General features: G+C 35.1%; 1 protein-coding gene across 1 annotated transcript in view; it reads right to left on the bottom strand.

The window, feature by feature from the left end:
- Positions 1–462: 462 nt before the first annotated feature.
- Positions 463–21288, bottom strand: part of LOC118740757 (vesicular glutamate transporter 1-like) — a gene marked incomplete at its 5' end in the record, with an annotated part of 47307 nt that continues 26481 nt past the window's right edge. Inside the window, 7 exon segments of the mRNA XM_036472416.1 lie at positions 463–1001; positions 1307–1507; positions 5218–5403; positions 5458–5917; positions 7884–8077; positions 8884–9120; positions 14731–15055. Of these exon segments, the coding sequence (XP_036328309.1) occupies positions 699–1001; positions 1307–1507; positions 5218–5403; positions 5458–5917; positions 7884–8077; positions 8884–9120; positions 14731–15055 (1906 nt within the window). The 3' untranslated portion in view covers positions 463–698.

Genomic DNA, 21288 nt, shown 5'->3' with positions numbered 1-21288 from the left:
AAAATATTTTTATAGTTTGTATGTATCAACAACGAGCAAAGTTTTGTAGCTATACATGCTTTAACAATTATTTAAGTTAAATAAAATTTTCGTGCATTTAAAATTTTGTATAGGATTTTTTTCATCTGAAATTTCTTTGCTTGTGCGAATTCTATACCACCAAAACAGAGATTTAAACCAATTTTCCAATACTTTTTTACAATCCCAAGAATGCGCAGATCATATTTCACTTTTTTTTTTTAATTTTTGGTCCATATTTTTCTTTTGGCATACTTTGTTTTTATTATTTTTAACATATTTTATTTGCTTTCTTACTTTTATGTGCGTATTGTAGTTGTTGCTATACACGCATATCCTCATAATTTTTTATGCGTTTTTTCGTACTTTGGTTGCAGTGATTTGTAAGTGATTTGAACTAAGCTTAAAAATAGTTACACTTCCAACATTTTTAATTATTCTTTCTTTTTTTAATAAATGAGTATAATTATGAGTATTTGCTTCTAACTCTCCATTTTCTCTTTCGCTATTTTTCTTATGATTCTTTCAGCTATCTTTGTTTTTTTTCTTTCTCAGAATTTCCTTTTCAATTTCGCTACTTACTTATATTTATTTTATAATTTTATTTTATGATGCATTTATTTCTAGTATTTATTAACTCCCCTTAGTTCCCCGTGTTCCTTTCATTCCGCCTATACTTTCTATTGTGGCTGATAGGGTTGTTGGTAGCTGAGTTGATGTGGTTGTTGTTGTTGCTGATACGCCGGCTGTTGGTATTGTTGGTCGTAGGTTGGCATTTGAGACTGTATTGTTTGTTGTTGGGCATAGTCATATACCCCATACGCGCTGGCATCACCAGCTGTGGCCTCGGGCACCACACTCTCCTCGGGTATAGTGCCAGCCATGGCGGCGAATGGATTGTTGGCCACGTGACCAGTCGCACCATAATTGATGGCATTCGGCTGTTGCATTTGACTTTGTTCGATGTATTGTGGTGATGCGCCCTGTGTTTTGGAGCGAAGAAAAAAAAATACAAAAAATTGAGGAAGATAAAAATAAAAATATTTTATAATGGAAATGCATTAAAAGGCAATTCGAACGAAAAAAAGGCGACAACAAAAGGTTAATGTATCTTTTGTTATAACAAAGTGCATTCAGTTCGGTCTGTGTTCGAAAATCAAAATTATGCATTAACAACAAAAAAGCACTATATACGTTAGTAATTATGTGCGTATTTAATGGCGCTATTGCATGTCCATTTCATTTGTAAATAATTTACGTCAAAAATTGTCTTGATTTCTGAACTTACGAATGACGTCTCTTTGGTGTAACCACCCTGACTGGGATCTTCAGCTATGGCTCCCATTGGTGGTGCCCACACCTGCTTCTCTTCAGTCGGTGGTTCGGCCCAGGGTTGTAGTTCGCCCGAAGCAAAGATGCCGTAGAAGGTGCAGCCGACCAAATGTACGCAGGCGGCAAGCGTGAAGACTGTGGTCCAGCAGCCGGTGGGCTATGAAAGATAAAAATACATACATGTTTTAACCCATTCAGGTCCTTGAGGTTATATTTAAGTAAATAAAGATTACAGTCTGCATATCGACTGCTGAATGGAAGAGCGACCTATCTCGGTAGCCGATTCGAACACGTCGTATGTCAACAAATTTTTCAAGAATACTCTATTTCTGAATTTGATTGAAGAACGCTCTAACTCAGAAAATAGTTCCGGAATGTCCAATCTCAATGTAAATTCAATATATTGGCAACTCTGTTAGGGCGTTTTTGCACCATTTGCTGAAATATGGCGTTTTCGAACTGGCTGCCGAAATAAATCGATCTTCCACTCAGCCGTCGATATATAGAGTTAAATTGACACATTGTGACTTTTCTTTCCGACAATAAACGAAGCATATATGACTCACTAGAAATAGCTGATTTAAAGAAAATTGCTAGCTACTCGCAGTACCTATATCTCGGGGTGTGTTACTACCCCTTCTGTTTCGCTTTTCATCGACATCCATTTAAGTTTTTACTTGCGGAGGTCACCTACATAGGTCAACCTGGTCTTAGAGGAGTTATCTCGACGCTCAGTGCACTAAACGATCTGGCAAGTGGGAGGCAAAAAAAAAACGGTCTGGGGGTTAATACATCCAAAGCTGAACCACTGCAATTTGTGAAGCGAAAGGACGGAGATGTGAAGCCTTCAATGCAGTTTACATCTGCAAGAGTTCAATTGAAGAGGACCGCAATAACACATTGGGTACACCCAGCCTTAGTTACACCTTTTATCACTAAAGGCGCATTGGTAAGGTGAGACGCGGTTGACACCACCAATTACTATCTAATCAACCTACAAAGGTTGTAACGGCAAGCTTGTCTAAGTATATACAATATCAGAAAACTGCTCAATTCCCTAAGCAGCGGTAGAAACACTTCTTGATATTCCTTCCTAATCAATAAAGTTAGTTTTGGATGCAACTTCAAAATCCATTTTCACAACAGAAGTGACTGGCAACTTAATATCGTAACGAGAACTTGATATATAGTACACAGACGGCACCAAAATAAACGATGAATAAAGATAAACCGTCTTCTCTCAGTAACTGTCGCTGCGAGATTCATATATGTATGGTAAGCATGGTATACCTATGTAGCGCCATCAATACTTACCTCCGTTGTGGAGATTCAAGCTGTGGTTAAGGCCCTTAGGAGGCTAACGTCTAACTCGTTTATAGCCCATTCTGAAGATTGCTACAATTTCTTCGATAGCGTATAATTGACCTCTACTGGGTCCCGGGATACCATGGTATACCGGAATATGAGAAAGCAGCCGCTCAAAACTTAAAGCCTCCCATTCCAGTTTTCATGAGTGAAAGAGATCTCTAGAGTAGCTACCAAACGAGAGATGAGCTAATTTGCAAGCATGCATGGCGTCGTGCTTAATCCGTCTACTGTTCGATAAACGAAAAACACGGAGTTTGCTGAGGCACTTAGAACCGAATATTCGACTTCCCACTGGATCACCAATGGGACACTGGACCATTGATTACATGTCGGCTAGTTTCGGATTCCTGTAAAGACAGAATCCATTCCGCTCTATGTACATCTTCGACAGCTGGACAGCTTAAGAAAAACTTTATTAGAGGATCTGGTGCAGTTTTCCAGAAAACCAAGATGATTTAGACATCTACCGCATATCGCAATTCGACAGTGTGGCCTCCGAGTGTACCCCTTCACTATAAAAGCCTATCTCACACACCTTCTCACACCGGCCGGCGTCCATGTTGGCAAACAACGGTTCTACAAGTAGGTAACTTTTGCAGCGACACGTTACATATTGTCCGGTCGACTCGCGTAATTTCGCCCCAATTTGACGGCGGTATATGTTATACTAGCAACCGATCGGAATCATAACAAGTTAACGTACTCGATGGCAAAGATCTCTATGCCAGAGATTTGAACTTGAAGTTTCGGCAACTGGTAAAATAGCTTTATAGAATATGCGAGAAGAGCACCTAAAGACATGCAACTTTATTTGCATTGGGAGTAAGCTTTGGTTTATCGCTCGACCCCGCGAAGGGCAATGACAAAGTGGGAATCAGACTCGGTGATGCCGCCACTGCATGCTTTGGTAGACAAAACCAAAGGTCATGTTTTCAGAAAGCTCCCAGAAGCGATCGCGGCATCAATACTCCAAATCGGACTGGATAGATAGATCCCTGGTGAGCTTTGTCCATCTTCTCCTAAATTCGGAGATATTTAGGTGGGGCTCACATCACAAGGAGGAGTACTAGAACCCTCCTCTGGAATCTTACGGTAAACACCCTACTCATCCGCTTACAGGGCACTGGTTTCAACGCAATTGCGTATGCCGATGATCTTGTCCTTACCGCAAATGGTAAATACCCACAAATCCTGTTAGAGCTGTCGCGCTATAATACCCCTATTTCACCTTCCCACATCAAACGGCGTAGCGCTTTCGCTATCTAATGAAGTGAAATACTTGGGCGTTATCTTGTACAGGAAACTGACCAGGCAATGAAACGTAGAGGAGCGGGCCAAAAAGGCCATTACCGCCCTCGGCGCCTACAAAATGGCTATAGGCAAGCAATGGGGTCTCAAACCCCACATAGTTCACTGGATTTACACAGCAGTGGTAAGTTCTATGTTATTCTACGGCATCACAGTGTGGTGGACATCATTGGATATATCGCTCACAAATTCTAAGCTCACCAAGGTTCAAAGGCATGCTAATCACAGTTACGCTGCCATCCACACCCACCAAAGCCATGGAAACACTCCTAAACTTTCTACCCGTAAACATTTTTGGAAAGCTACAGGTGAGCTGCTATGCGGTAAGAATTAATGCGCTGTCAAAAGGGATAGACACCAGATTCGGTCACAACAATATTATAACCAACTCCCCAGCTTACAGAACACCACCGATGGAGCTCGAGAACAAGTTCTGCACTTGCATCCTCTAGAGGAGCACAACTCGGTCTCACAACTTAGATCTCTGCTTTAGGCTACCAGACCACTGCAGTGTCTTCCCAGCCGAACTCGCGGCTATAAAAGAGGCTGAACTCTCTTAACCTGTCTTCAGTAACTATATACTCCGATAGCCAAGCTGCTAACAAGTCACTGGATTGCTGCAAGACCTCGTCTATAACTGTGATAGGATGTAGGAAGGTCCCTAACGATCTAGCTTCAAAATCTACTACTCATATTGTTTACTTAATTGGAAGGCATGGGTTTGGCGGCCAATAACTTCTGCCGTAGCGGACGCGACGTGAAAGAAATCGAGAGTGCGGAGCACTACCTCTGTCACTGCTATGCCCTTATGTGGGGGAGAAGACGCTCATTTCACCACCACCTGTTGTCTTTTTGGCCGACCTAAGCGAAGCAGGTATTCACGAATTATCGTATGTTGAATGAAGGCAGCCGCTTCAACCTAACCGAACCTAACCTAGCACCAGAAACACTTACATAGATAACTCGTAGCGTAAAGCGAGTTTTTGAATATTTATCGGATCTTAACCGGATATCCGGTTAACAACCAAGAACGGCTATTAATATATCCAAATACACAGTTAGCCGCAGCCCTCTTTAGATGTATTCTTTAATACTTATGATTCGTACAATTATTACTTGCGATTCACATATTTATTTGTTATTAATTTAACTATCAATGTGTTTATACTTGAAGGCATATGCATTACTTACATCTCTGTAAATCAATCCATCGAGCGCATAGGGCACAATTATGCCAGCCAAAGTACCAATACCATTCGAGAGACCCATCAAAATACTAGCATAACGTGGTGCGATATCCAGATGATTAACATTATAGCCCGAAATGGCAAACCCACTGAAGGCGACGCCACAGGTGAGAGCAAACATGGCGCCAGTCTAAAAGAATTACATAAAATAAACTATACACAAAAGTTCCTCCCACAAACTTACCGCCGTATTGGAGTGCGCGACGAACAGAAAGAACAACCCCTCCATACCGAAACCGCCACAATTGAAGAGCTTTCGCACATTCGTCGTCGACATAAAGCCATTCTTACGCAAATGATCCGCCAATATGCCGCCAAATGGCACTATAGTGGTCATAATCAAATGCGGCAACGAACCAATGAAGCCCGCCTCCTCGACCTTGAAGCCAAATTTGTGTTTCAGAAATGAAGATTGGAAGAGCACGAGTAGATAGAAGTTCCAAGAACGACAGAAATTCGCAACAATAATGGCATAAACCGGCATGGAACGCATTATCTCGCGCCAGGGTGTGGTGCTTATCGATGGCATCGATGGCTGCATGGAGGTCTCGCCCAACGACTTCTCGATATACTTCAGTTCAGGTACGCTTATGGCAGGATGTTTGCGGGGATTCTCGAAGCATAGCCACAGCCAAAAGAGGTACCTATGGGGGGGAGGGAAAGGAAAAGATGGTGTGCGTGAGAGAATATGCATTTGAGAAACATTGTTTGAGACTAATATTGTCCTTAGTTTAGTTATGGTATTTTTAAATTAATAAAATTAAATTTTATTAATTAAATTATTTTATGAAAAGTTTTTTTCAGTGTATTTTTCTATTTTTTGAGTTTAAATTATTGGTTAGATTATTGTCTACGTTTTAAAAAAAATTTAATTAAACCCACGTCTCCCAGTTTTATATGCTTATATTGTTTACGCTGAATTACAACAAAAAAAAATTTTAAAATATACACTGTAGAATTTTGTTTGCTAGTGTTTGCGTTTAACGAATTAAAGACCTCCTTCAAAAATTCCTTTCATTGTACTTATTCTTCTCAGTGTAAATATTTCTTCTGGAGTAAAACACCATTTACGTTTTCGAGGCAATTATTTTTTTTATGTAATATTTTTTTAATTTTTTTTTTAATATTCGCGGGTTTTAGGTTTAAACTATTACAATAAAAAAATTACACTGGCAAAAAAACAACAAAATTAAAATTTTTTCCACAAAATTAATAATATTTACATACACAATGGGGAAATGAAAATAAGTAAAAAGTAGTATTTAAAAGATAAGTTAGAATCAAGAATATAATTTATAAAGATGTGCACTCCACAAATTAAAATTTTAAGAGTTTCTAAATATATTTACATATTAATCTTTGTATACAATTTTTTTATTTAAAATAGAACTTTTTCCCATATCAGAAAGTTAAATAAGGAGTAGAAGTAAATTTTATACATACATATGTATGTAACAATTTTATTGAGCTTGAGACACAGCAAAAAATAAAAGATTTTGGAACTTTTTTAAAGTATTGTATTATTTTTTTTAATAAAAACAAATTATTACAGAAAAAAAGTTTAAACATACACACTGAAAAACAAAATCAGAATTTATAATTAAAAAAAAAAAATTATATATTTTTTATTTGGGGAGTAAAGAATGGCTAAATTATATCAGTTTTATTTTGAACTACACTTTTTAAAACAAGTAAAAAGTAATATTCACAAAAATTTTTACTTCGCGAATAAAAATTTCAAGTGCTTCTACAGAAATTTATTTATTTATCTGTGTATAAAATTTGTGTTTAAAAAAGAAAAAAAGGAAACACTCTTTGCCATATCTGAAAGTTAAATAACAGTTAAAATTATTTTTATAAGTAAATACATTGCAAAAAAATAGAAGATTTAAAATTTTTTTTTAAACAATTGCATTATTTTTTAACTAAAATATTATTAACAATATACACAAAACCAGTTCCTCTAAATAATTTTTTTTTTTAAGAAACTTATGCAAATATATAAAGGTGAAAAAAGCCACGTCTTTCTACAAAAAATTTACCTATTAGAAAAAGAAGAAAAAATTTCATTTCGGTATTTGAAGCTATTTAAAATTGTATTTAACTGAAAAAAAGAAACAAAAATGTTCTGGACCTTTTAAATTAAGAAAAATTTTTGTAAAAATGAAATAATTTTTTTCCTTGTAATAATTTTGCAGATTAACAAAAACAAAGTATTTTGACTTGTGTGTATTTATAAAAATTTACAGTGCGAAAAAAAACCTGCACTATTAAAAAAAGCATTTAAAAATATTCTTTTTTTGGTAACGCATTTGAAATAAAAATAGCAAAACCAAATAAATTTTCTAAAATTGAGTCATAAACGAAGATTCACAAAAGCAGATATACATAGGTACATAGATACATACATACAAATGTACACTGCGAAAAAAAAATATTTTATCAAAATCCAAATTAATGGTAAATACCCCTCCTACAAAACAACGCCATATGAGTTTTAAAAAATGTTCCTTTAAATTCAAAAATTTAGATCATTTTTCTTTTAATGCAAACATTTTTTTCGTCTCCTAGTATTCATTTTCCATGTCGTATTTCGTATTCGCTACTTACCATGTTATGCCAAACGTGCCGTAAGCGTAGAAGGGCGCTTGATAGCCAATCGCATCGGCCAGCAGACCGGACAGCGGTAGACCCACAACAACACCCGCATACGAACCGCTGAACGCCAAAGTTGCTAAACGCGAACGCTCCATGGGTGGCGCCCAAAATCTCCAAATGCCATGGCAGGCCGGATAGGTGACACCCTGTTGGTCGTAAGGGGACAAAAAAAATGCGAAAATAATTTAAATTTGCAGGCACACAAAAGAAGACATTAAATGAAAAAGACGGAAACTGTTTATACAAAGAAAATACGCTGACACTGAGGACACACGAATGAAGAGAAATCACATTTTTTTGTTATTGTAATTTTAGTGTTTTTATTTCTATATGATTTGCAGAAAAATGCAGCGGCAACAGGAATTGCCGGATTTACAGATGATGAAGCTTTGTCAAAAATAAACGAAATAAAACCAACAAAAAAAATCGAATAACTCATCAAAAGCGCTGGCAAAAAGGATTTATTAAGCAATAGCAACCCTCAACGCCAAAAGCAGATTACAGCATGTTTTCATTTCGGCTGCAACAAAACAAGCGCTTTAATAGTATCTACGAACATGAGCTCATACGTACATACATATGCTTGCCTGATTTACTATTTCAGCAAATTCAAATACTTTCTTCATATGATTAAATTTTATTTTTAATGCCTCTGTAAACCATACGGCTAATGGCTCATTTGCTGCCAAAGAGACAGACAGCAATCAGCCGCACAGGCACAGCTAGTCAAATTCAAGTAGCTTTGAGCTGCTTAAGGCAAATCGAATTTCATTCAAAATGTTGCATTTCATTTCACCGCTTGTTATGTGACAAATATCGTACAAAGCTTTGTATCTATGTATGTACATACGTACATTTCGCTCAGCTCATATTTTCTTTCATAAACTAACTGACCCTTCCTTCCACTTTCTATTCATTTTTGATAGTCCATACGAGATACACTTCCACTCACCTCGAATAGTCCCTGCGTTACACGCACACCTATCACAACATAACCGTGACACACGGCCATCACCAATGGCACCAACAAATGTAACGTTGCCGAGCATACAATGGACAATCCGAAGATTTTATTAGCCGGAAATCTCGAAGCTATGAAACCACCCGGTATTTGTGTGATCAAATAGCCCCAGAAGAATGACGAATCCACATGACTCTCCACGGCGACACTCCAATTCATGAAAGTCGTCTGAAAAGAGGAGATGAATTATTATACACTTTTTGATATGGAAAATATAATGAATAAATGTGCAAAAATGTAGATATCTATGATGTAATAGAAAAGGATATGATGTTAGCATTTATCTATACATTAACTCAATAATTGTAACGACCGTAATAAACTTCAAATCGGAGATAATTTTTCGCCCCTTCCCATTTTTTCCGTTTTGTTAATAAAACTTTTGTTTAACTTAAGTATAGTGTGGGTGAATTGTGACAAGTATTTTCTACGAAGGGGTCAATTGTCTCTGCACTAATAACATAGTCCAACCAATTTAAAATTTTTTCTGTAACAGTAATTTTTCTTTTTGAAATTTGTACATTTTCAGCGCGTTCACATTCCAAAATTCTAAGTACTTCAAAAGTAACAGCTGTTAGAAGTGGGAGTGTTAGAAAGGCGCGGAAAGGCGCTTCTTCTTTTCTTTTACGTTTTTCTCGAAACCACTTTTTTTCAAATGTCTTAAGCATGTAGGTGCTGCTGTTTTATCTACCTCACGAAACACTCATATGAGAAAATGTCTACTCAAACGTATCCATTAGCAGCTGCATTAAAATAAAACTCGTAGCAACAATTGTCCCGGCTGATGCAAAAAAAAAGATAACAAACAAACTCGAAGCATTCAAGTGCTCCACATTGAAATGGAAAAGAGTATATGAAACCACAATGCATATTCGCAACAAATGATGTGGAATTTCGAAAGCCAAGTGCATAGCAACAAAAGGCATATGCAAGTAACAAAACGAATTGCAAAAAAAAAAATGAGGATAGAATGAGAGTTAGAAGTGAGTGGCGCCAGCCGAGATCCAAATAACCAAATAAAGCCCTGAAGGCATTATTAACGAGCGTGACGGAATTACGCCCTCATAACCAACGAACAAATCAGTAAAACATTTACAAAACGTATAAATAAAAGGAAGCATGAAAATAAGGAAGAAGAGAAGAGGGTGAAAATATGAATTATGAGTTGTGAAATATGAAATATCGACTTTCGAAAGTGAAAAGCGCAGCACGAGGCAAGGAAATTTTTAGTTGGCAGCTTCCAGTAATTCTTCGAATGCCAACTTGTCGAAATTTGAAACGTGACTTTGGACGGCCGCTGGCATTTTTCGCAAACATCAAAAATTAATTGACAGATATTCATGTCGCAAATACACGCACACAGGCATTCGCAAATAAATGTATGCCTTTACAAATTAGTTAAATTTTAGCTGCCTAACAATGACGTCGAAGTCATTGGTATAGCAAATGGATCATACCATCAAACAAAAACATACATATGGGTCATTCCATACAATATTTACACCTAAATATTTTTTTGGGGGTGAAATATATTTTTTTACATTCGTTATCGAAAAAAAGAAGACACCTAATTTTTTATTTCGTCATGATATTCGAAAGTTAAGGTATCAAAATGTTCGTCATATCAATTCAGGTCTATTACATGCGCCCCACGCTTTTCATTTTCAATCTCATAAATGATTTATAATGACTTTTGCTAAAATTTCAAAATCTAAAGTTATCAAAACAAATTCTATGGGACTGAGAAATATTATTTTCTAATTTTTAGTCCATTTTAAACAGCGAGGTATATTAAAAAGTTTTTTTTTATTTTATACTTTTTAGTCTTGTCTGAATAAAATTTTTCAATATTAAAATAATTCAACTTGCAGTGAAAAGCGAACAGAACACTATGCAAGTAAAATGTTTTGTGCTCACGTTGAGTATATACATTAGACTGCATCACCAAAAAAAGTTGCGGGTTTTCCGCCGGGATTACAAAATTTATTATATTTTAAGACGTCCACCAAAATATTTCGGAAAAATATTAAGATTTAAGCGAGCTGGACCGATTTGAAAATGCCTCCAAAAATGAAGTTTTTTATGAATTAAAATAGTTTCTTTAAGAACTTTTTGAAAAAAGTCCCCTCAGATGACAAATTAGATTAAGCTTAAAAAATCTGCATAAAAATATTTGAAAATCTTTTCAACGGAATCGTAAGAATGTGATTTATGATGCTCATTTTTTACTTTTTTCAAAGATTGGTTTTACGAAAAACTTGAATAACTGGGCCAAAAACGTTCTGATTTAGACTTATGGGATCTCAGTAGAAAGGTATTTTCACACTGTTTTTATTTCTGGCCAAAAAAACGTCATTCGTATCCCATCTTGTTTTTCGAATACCAACACATCTTAATTCAACTTTGAATGAGGTTCGTTCATCCTACCTTTCTCTTCCATCCTTTGAATGAGTTTATTAGTAAAGAAATAAAAAGCGTGAGAAAATACCTTTCTAATGACACCTCTTGAGTCTAAATCGGAAGAGTTTAGGTTCAGTTATTCAAGGTTTTCCTATACCAATCTTTGAAAAAAGTTATAAAATAGTATCAAAAATCTCATCACTACGATTCTGTTCAAAATTTTTTTTTCGTTTTTTTTTTAATATTTTTGTGCAAATATTTTAAGCTTAAACCGTTTTGTCATTTGAGGGGATTTTTTCAAAGAAAATCTTTAGAAAGCTATTTTTATTCATAAAAAACTCCATTTTGGAGGTATTTTCAAATCAGTCCAGCTCACTTAAATCTTAATATTTTTCCGAAATATTTAAATGAACGTCTTAAAATATAATAAATTTTAAAATACCAATGGAAAAATAGTACCGATTTTTTTTTGTATGGGGAGTGATGTAGTCTAATTTACATACATATGTACATACATACTAGGGATGTTAATTTTTCGGCTTTTTCCGATCCTGGGTTTTTGGGATGGCGTTGTCGCAATCCCGGGATCCCGGGATATAGATATTCATTACTTTTCAACAACTTGAATCGAAAAAATTGCTTCTATATTGTTTGAGAAGCTCTCCTACCATGAAATGAATAATAAATAAATTGGTTTGAAACCATAGTACAATAATTACCCGTATTGTCGTCCCAGAGAGCGCATATTCCGATATGCCTTATTTAAAAGATATCCTTGTTGCCCACACTAAAACGTTTACTGCTGGAAATATCCCTTTTTCCATACCCCATATACCATATGTATATGTTCACGTATTTTTTTCAACAAACCATCTTACAGAGAACTTATTCAATTTGCAAAAGCCGGAAAAAAACATTTGCTTGTAAATAAATTCAAAATTGGTATGGCTCACTTAATTTCAAATGTTTTTTCTAATGTTTTGAAAAATTATAAAAATTAAATTGAGCGAAAACAAAAAGCAAAGCCAAATAAAAGTAAAAGAATCAACAATGAACTGCGTCAAAATGAATGAAGCAAAACTCTCTACGAAGACAATACCTGTAATTATTGTACCATGGTTTGAAACCTACTTTTTTTATTTAAAGTGGCGTTTTTATTTTTTCTCTCTGACCCCAGGATTTATTTTGAAGGACTGTAATTTCAAAGATATGATTAATTCCAACAAATATTAAAAAATTCAATGTAATGTAGAATGAAAATATGGGTAACAAATGCAATAGGAAATTTCTTTAGAATTTAAAAAATTTAAATTCTTTGGATTCACCAGGACGAATAGGTAATTTCTAAGCTTACAAAGTTGGAAGAACGAAATTCGAACAAATATTGCGAAATTTCAAGGATAAAATTTTAAAATGACATTTTCAATATTTACCAGACCTTCTGCAATAGAAACTTGAATGTGTTTAAATTCTACAGGGTTTCCTCATTAATTTTATACCCATACTTCTTCTCTAAGCACATTTCTCTGAATTTTTTAAATCATATTTGAATTACTGACGTCAGAGTGAAAAACTAAAAACGCAATTTTACTATATTTGGCCCATGGTTTCGCGAATATATTGATATTTGTGTTTAAAATTTACTATCGCGCGGTGTTGTATGTATGTACAATGAGCTAGACATTTATAAAAAAATATTAATTATTAAATAAATAAAAAATTATAAATCTCGAAAATCCCGGGATAACTTGCCAAGAATCTCGGGATTTTCGAGACCTTAAAAAATCCGGGATTCCGGGATCCCGGGATTAACATTCCTAATACACACATATAGCAGCAATTAAATTCATTTAAAGAAATGGCGTGTCGTCCATTTCCGCTGTAGCGTATGTAGCGCATTATTTTTAACTCTTACACTCTCACAGATATGTTGTATTTGATGCCAGCTTCCATTGCCTCTAACATGAACTATTCAATTGAAAACTTCCCAAAGTTATTAAAAAAACCATTATGAATTTTTCAAGTGACAATAAAAGAATTAGTAATTTCAGTACTTTTTCGCCTAAATAAACGTTTTAAGTAAAATTAACGTGTTTCTGGAATTCCATTGATTGAAATACAGTGGCTCAAATAATGACCACGCGTTTTTTTGCTTAAAAATATTCGAAATATTTTTCCAGCTAAATTTTTTTTGCTATTTTTATATAAAAATATCGTCTAAACTTTTACCAAAACCGTGTAGATCACAGTTTCAAACTTAATCCAAATTTAGGAAAATTTAACAAATTTTCATCAAAATTTCGACTTTTTATTCTGATTTTTGTAGAAAATTTTTGGGTATGCTGTTTTATAGCTCATACAATTTTAGTCTAATAAAGTGCAAGTTTCAAACGGCTAAAATCCGCGTTGATTTTTGAAAAAAATGTTTATTGAGGCTACTTTTTCCGGTTTTTCAATATAACAAGCGCGATTTACAAACACTTGCATTGATATTTTGAAATTTTGTTGCTGCCGGTCTCCCGCGTTTTATTTCATAAAAAAATTATACTTATATGAAAAAAAGTGCAAAAATCCGTCACCGAAAAATAATTCTCAAAAATCAACGCGATTTTGTAGCTGTTTAAAACTTGCACTTTATTAGACTAAAATTGTATGGGCTATAAAACTGCATACCCAAAAATTTCCTTAAAAATTCAGAATAAAAAGTTGAAATTTTGATAAAAATTTTTTGAATTTCCTTACATTTTGTATAAAGTTCGAAACAGTTTTGATTAAAGTGTAGACGTTATTTTTATATAAAAATAACAAAAAAAAATTTTGATCGAATAGCATTACGAATATATGAAGAAAATCAACACGTGGTCATATGTTTGAGTCACTGAATATGCAAGCAGAATTAAGGGGTTTTTTTCTGGCGAGAGAAGGAAAAACAACTCGTGAAATTTGCTCATATAAACACGACCACATCCTAGAACTTCGTCCTTCTAAGTTTATTAGCTCAAAAAAAAAATAAAAATAATTAAAAGGTCATTTCCAATACTTATTCGTTCTTATGAAACCAGAAATTTATTTTTTTTTTATTTCTACAGAATTTTCTCCGTCATTCGATACCCATATTGTTATTTTAAATTGCCTGAATTTGTATAATAATTTTACTAAAAAATCATCTCTTTGAAATTTCGAAGTCCTTTAAAAAAAACCCCGTGATCTCAAGGAGAAAAACTAAAAACGCAGGCTTCCCCAAAGCTTTGTGAAGAAATTCACTATTTCGGGTGTTTTGATTTTTTTTTCGCTTGCATAGTGTTATGTGCACATATACATACATAAATACATACATATATTCATTCTAATAGCATTGCTTCTCATCATTTTACTTACATGATTGTGTTCGCCTTTCAGCTTCGCCGCCGACATATTACAACGCATGCCAAAGGATATCATAAATCCTATGCATGCCATCACCGCAATCGTGTAACGCGCTGGCAAACAAGGACACTCGGCTTTAAGATATTTGTCGATTTTTCGTAATGGCGGGCGTTCGATATCCTCAAATGAGGCTGGCGAATCGGGTCTATCATCATCGTATGGTATGCCACCACCGGGTCCATCGCCAATCTTGTCGCGCTCTTCCATCTCCTCATAACCACCATAGCCGCCCTGATAGTTTTTAGAGATTTCAAATTTTTCGATGTTCGGTTTTATGCTGGAAAATATAAAGAAAATATGGAAATGGAAAAAGGTAATAAAAGAGGGTAAGTGCAATTTTTGATTAATATCAATAAATTTATTTGAGCTTGAGGCAATTTGAATGACAGGCAAAGACACAATAATTTATAATGATAGTAGTTTGCTTTTAGGAGATCACCACATCTCCTATATGTATAATCAAACGTCTTCTTCTAGCTCACGGGGATTTTAATCCGTGAATTTCGGCGCACAACCCAGTGTTCTACCAATTGAGTTAAGTTCGTCTATGTAAACTCATGTAAACTTTTTTGCAATATTAAGTCACTTGTTTCGTGAGACCAACTCATTATTATATTTCGGTGTTTTCGTGCCTACTTCGGGATTTTCGAAACTACTTCGAAATTTTCAGGGTTCTTCGGTATGCTCGGGATTATGTCGGGATCTTCGAGATTTTTTGGACTATATCGGCAATTTTCAAGACTACTTCGAGATTTTCGGGATTCCCTTGACTTTCGGGCCTATTTCTGGACTATTTCGAGATTCTCGAGATTATCACTTCCGAAATTTCCGAACTTAATATTTTTTGTGTTCAGTTTTGAAAATTGCAAAATTGATAAGCACCATTTTTCCATTGAAAATCGTGCTTGCGTTACATAAAAAAAAGTATTACATATTAAGTTGAAAAATCACGAATCAAATTGAATCGTTCTACAAATCAAATTACAAATACAAATATTTTATTTTTTTTTTTGGTTGACGAATCAAATCACAAATAAATTTTTTTCTAAAGAAACTGAGTTTAACAAAACAAAATGGCAGATTTTTAAACTTTTTTATAAAAAGTATAGAGCTGGTTATTGCAAATGCAAAAGTTGTGGTTATAAAGTTTGAAATTTTTGTTTAGTTTTAAAGCAAAATTATAGAAAAATATCTAAAGAAATGTTGGGCAAGTTTCAGGTTTACACAGCAAGTATTTCCAAAGTTATAACAATATTATTGTGATACCCATGGTGCGGGTGCATGCAGTATTTTTTCATAGCACTTGTACAACTCATTTTGGAAGTAATATTAGATGAAATGTTGAAATTCATAAATTTATCAGTACTATAAAACTTATAAAAACTCTTTGTTATAAACTTAATAGCTCGGTTCAAGTCAATGACAAAACTCATAACAGAAAAATTTATATTCGGCGCACAGTGGTCGGAGAGGCCATATTTTATGCTAGATTCGAAAATGCCTTAAAATTTATAGTTTCGCAGTTGGCAGCTGTCAAATCAACTGTAAATTTTATCAAAAATATATAAAAATTAATACTTTGACAGTTGGCAGCTGTCAATTGGGCCGTAAATTTCTCTAAAACTAAGAAAATCTTATTAATTATGTCAAATTGAAATTTTGACTGCTGTTAATTTCTGTAGAAATAAGGAAAATTTGCCAAAAATTAAACCTTATGCGTTTCAAAACTATATGATCTTGAATTCTATATCACATTTAAGCATTTTTTCATTTTCTATAAAATCTCAAAATCTTAAAGATTGTGCTTTTTGTGACTTTCTTGCAGTTCAGTAACACAATGGTATTGCTTGACAAAATAAAATATTTATGTTATTTAATAAAGGGAACTTCTTTCAAATAACTTTAGAATTTAATTAAGAAATGATATCAGCAATTATAAGTATACAGACGGCTTAACGCACGTAAATGTGGGATAAATGAAGGCGTCTGCGATTTGTTCAGCCCAAAAAATGTTACCTAGCCCCAAAAGATAAAATTTTAATTTTTTTAATTTAATACGAAATTTGTTATTTTCAAAGTTCAAACCTCAATAACTTTACTTAAATATGAGCAAGCTGCCAAAACTAGTTTAAAGTTTGTAATAAGAGAATTTAAGAACCTCTAAATACCAAATTAAAAAAGTCTAAATTTTTTTTTATCTTGGACGCCATTTAGGATTCGCTAATTCTCAATTTTGGAAAATTGACTTCAGATTTGTTAAGCCTCCTCTTAAAAATTATATGATGCTAGATATAGAATCTATTAGTTGGTCTAATGAAATAAAACTGACCGCCACTCTTTTTGGTGCTAGTATGCGCGTCTTTTGTTTTTGCAGACCATTAAAGGGTCCCTTCATCATTTTGTTTCGATTTCTTTCAAAAACTAATGCATGAGCATTCAAGTCTGTGTTAGGGTAGGTTAGATGGCAGTCCCAGAAGTAAGGGGCAATTAAGAGATTTTAATTTGTGATACCACATTCTTAATCGATAAGATGCCTCGAGCCGGTTAGGCAATTACGAATTTGGCTAATCTCAATACCCCAGAGCTTCTCAGGTCTATTAAGGATGTGGGAGCCACAGATCTTCAACCTAAGCCGTGCGAATGCCTGGCACTTAAGAAAGTAGTGCTGAAATGATTCCAACTCGTCATCTTCCAGGCCACTGCGGCACACGTAATCTGCTCAGCCTTACAGGGTGTGAATACCGATTAGACAGTAATTCATTAAAACCCTCACCAAGAGTGATTGTTGTGGGCATAGGTGAGGATCCTAGAAGCCATGTCGATGGCTGTGTTGCTCGAGAGAAATATTTTTAGTATGCCGAGTAGCCTATTCGTCTGGTTTGAATTAAATAATAAATTATGCAAGAACACTTCAGGCAAAAATAACGTTTGGAACATCTTTAATCTCAATGGTACTAGATCCAATAGGCTCTAGAGATTGGATGACAGTTTACGGCTTTATATAGTATAAAGTTGGCGCAAGTTAAGAATGAATGTGTGGGTACTACATATATACAAACATAAGTACTTATGTAAATATCTGTATTCTTTCCTAATCAAAAACTCTCACACATCCACCTTGGTTATGACCAGGGAACGGATTTTTAGGACCTAAAAACCTATAAAAAAGGCAAAATAAAGTAACGAAATAGGCTGGAAAAGGCAAAATAAAATAGCGAAAAAGGCAGAAAAAGGCACTAGGTATTGTAAAAAAGGCAAAAATAGCGAAAAAGGCAGGAAAAGGCAAACAAAAAGGTATTGCAAAAAAAGCAAAATGAGGCACTAAAAAAAGACAGAAAATACGAAGAACAATCAAAAAATATATTTTTTTTAGAAATGTTTATATTACAAGTAAAAAGAGAAAAACTATGAACTAGTTTCATTATATGAAAAATTTGTACTTTGAATCTTTGACTATTTTATCCTTTCCAGTTTCTAACTCATAAAACTTTAAGCTGTATAGTTGTAGTAACATTGAACCACAAGATGCATTTTGAAGTTTTCTGGCAGCATTTTCATTCGATTTTCGCGAAGAAAAGCCTTGAATGTACTAAATGTGCGCTTGACGTAAGTTGATACAAGTGGAGTCCAATTTAAATATGGAACGTTTGAAACGTTCATATTATCAGGAATAAGGGCGTTTTCCTCGCCCTTTACAATTTTACCCACACCCCTTATTGTCTCTGAGCCTACGTTAGCTGAGAAAACGCCTTTGAATTTTTCCAACACCAGTTTGGCAAGAGGTCCCTGCGCTTCTATAAGTCGCATGGGCATGTGTATATTTTTAATCCTAAAAAAAATGTTAATGCTATAATCACTTTTTTAAAGGTAGAAAAGGCAAAAAAAGGCAAATATCTTAAAAAAGGCAACATCAAATGTGCATATATGGAATCAGGGAAAGCTAAATCGTGGACATTCTTAATCGAATATACTCTATCTCTTTAGCAGAAAAAAAGGCAATTTCCATAAAATCCGTTCCCTGATTATGACATTTAGTTGACAAACTGCCGATGACCAAAATTCCCAAAGGTCATATAAATTACATATTAATGACCAACTGACCATACAACGCGCTGTGAAGCCACAAAAATACCTGTTGATTGGAAGCTTTCAACGTAATTGAGCAATAAAATCTGAGAAATGCGAAAGTGTGTAGAAAACACCGCACAAATGTTCTGCGAGCACACATGTCTACATCGATACGTATGTACAAACATTTTCACAAGAAAGGTAGTATAGCAGACGATAAACGAATAGTTACCGGCAAAATATGCAATACCGGCAATCAGCGGTAAATGCGAATGAATACCACCCACCACCGGCAGCAACAGCAGTATGTATTGCGAAAGGCGATTATTGTTGTGTTTACCACAGTGGCCAGACACTCAGCCAGCCATCCAGCCAAGGCAAACCGAACGCCCAAAGGAGCTGACAGCAGCAAGTAAATAAGTGAGTGTGAATTTGCTACAGGAATAGAAGCTGTATTGCTCGATTGTTGGGGTGGACTAGACGGAGGGGTTGGTCTACGCTCTATATTTATATGTGTGTATATATTTATTGTGAACAAGAGGTGAAGCATACGTGTCCAATTGAAATAAAATTCAATTTTATTAAGTGCGTAGATATCAATAGTTGCAGTTGTACGGGAATGTTGTTATTTTGGTTGTTCTTTTTTAAGAACAGACGATTACATATATTCTGTCTTATCCTGAGTTTCGCCTAAAAAAAAAAAATTCACCCGAAAATTTGTCATCCGCCCATAGTAAAACCATGGAAACCAAAAGTGAAAAGTGAATCGGTTCGGGAAAAATGAAACTCATGATAAGGCTGATTATAAATATATTTGTAAGAATTAAAAAAAAAAATTGTCATTTAAATTTAACTTTGTTCTTAATAATATTGGACTGTCATATGAGTTCTCCTTAAAATTCTTCGGTTTTCAGTTCGCGGAATATATATCCAAAAAAATTGTAAGAAAAAGATTTGTATTTGGATTCTAGCCAAATTTATTTGAATATCTTTCTCTGCTGATCTACGATGATAAGTATGCTTGAATTTGCTAATTTGTGCTGTAGCCGCCTAAGCGACACTGACACCAGTAGGAAATTCCAAATGAAGCTAAGTTCTTCTCCACCTGGTTTTTCCATAGCAGAGAAGGTTTGCAGCGGGTACCGCATGAACACTTTCACCTTTCGTGTGACTACATTCTTCATTGGAGTTTCCAGTGGCGGATTTAAAAAAAGGGTAGAGTCAGCTCAGCTCAGTTTTGTTATTCACACATATCATAAACCAACAAATATTTTCGGTATGTTTAACAATTTTTACTGAATTCAGAACTTTTATTAAGCAACTTTGAATCCGCGTCTTTTGGTCCTTTTGGTTCAGCAAATATTTCCATTGCGGAATCCCAAGTCTAACCTTTAAATATGAAGCATAGAGAAATTATTGAGTGTGATTTCAGCTAAAGAAGCATGGCGATATTCTTTACCGATTCTACATGACTCGCGTTCCACTTGGTCCCACTTGGCTCGCCTTGATGTGCAGTTTCTTGGCACTCCTCATCGTACTAATTGTTCTTTCGGGCTCGCTGAAATTCGATTACTTCTTTGGTGGCGTATGCCGGTTTGTTGAAGAGTGCTCTCAGAGATCAGGTGTGTTAGTCGATTGGCGAATAAATTAGTGGTCTGTTGTGTTTGACTGTTGATTTGGCCCTCGGAGTTTACGTACATCTAAAACACTGGTAGCATGCTTTCCGTCTATCAAAACATTGTCGATCTGGTTTCTCGTTTCTCGATATGGAGACAGCCATATAGCTTGATGGATCTTTTAATGCTGGAAACTAGTAATAATACTAATAATAATAATAGATTGGCGCTTACACATATGTTAGTGTTTGGCCGAGCTTTTCCTCCATTTTGTGGCGTGTGCCTTGATGTTGTCACACAAAGAGTAGGGACCTAAAGTTTCACACCGACTCCGAACGGCGATTGTATTTTAATGAGAAACTGTTTTTCATGGCAGAAATACACTCGGAGGTTTGCCATTGCCTGCCGAGAGGCGACCGCTGTTAAGAAAAAACCTTTTTTCTAAATTTTTTTGCGATGTTGCTTTGACCAGGGCTTGAACCCAGGCGCTGCGGAGTCGAAGCGCGCACTGCTTAGCACTACACCGCAGCGGACGCCGAACTTAGTACATACTACATAATACCATGTTTGGGCTTCGCCAAAGTCGATCAGCCTCAGTCCCACCTTGGCATTGAAATCGCAAGGCACGATTTTTAGATCGTGTCGATGGCGGGGCTCATATTTACGCAGCAAGGGCTGATAAAATAGCGTAGTTGCCAACTTGGTGCTTTAAGCACCAGATTTAGTGCTTTTTGAAGATTAAAACGCCAAAAAAATTACTTAGTGCCTAGTGCCTTTTTTAGTGCTTTTTTGAACTAATATTACTCCGAGATAGTTAAAACCTGAA

Source organism: Rhagoletis pomonella, unplaced genomic scaffold, assembly GCF_013731165.1.
Source record: "Rhagoletis pomonella isolate Grant_MI unplaced genomic scaffold, Rhpom_1.0 Rhpom_scaffold_00006, whole genome shotgun sequence".
NCBI lineage: Eukaryota > Metazoa > Arthropoda > Insecta > Diptera > Tephritidae > Rhagoletis > Rhagoletis pomonella.
This window is presented reverse-complemented; position numbering and strand designations above follow the sequence as displayed.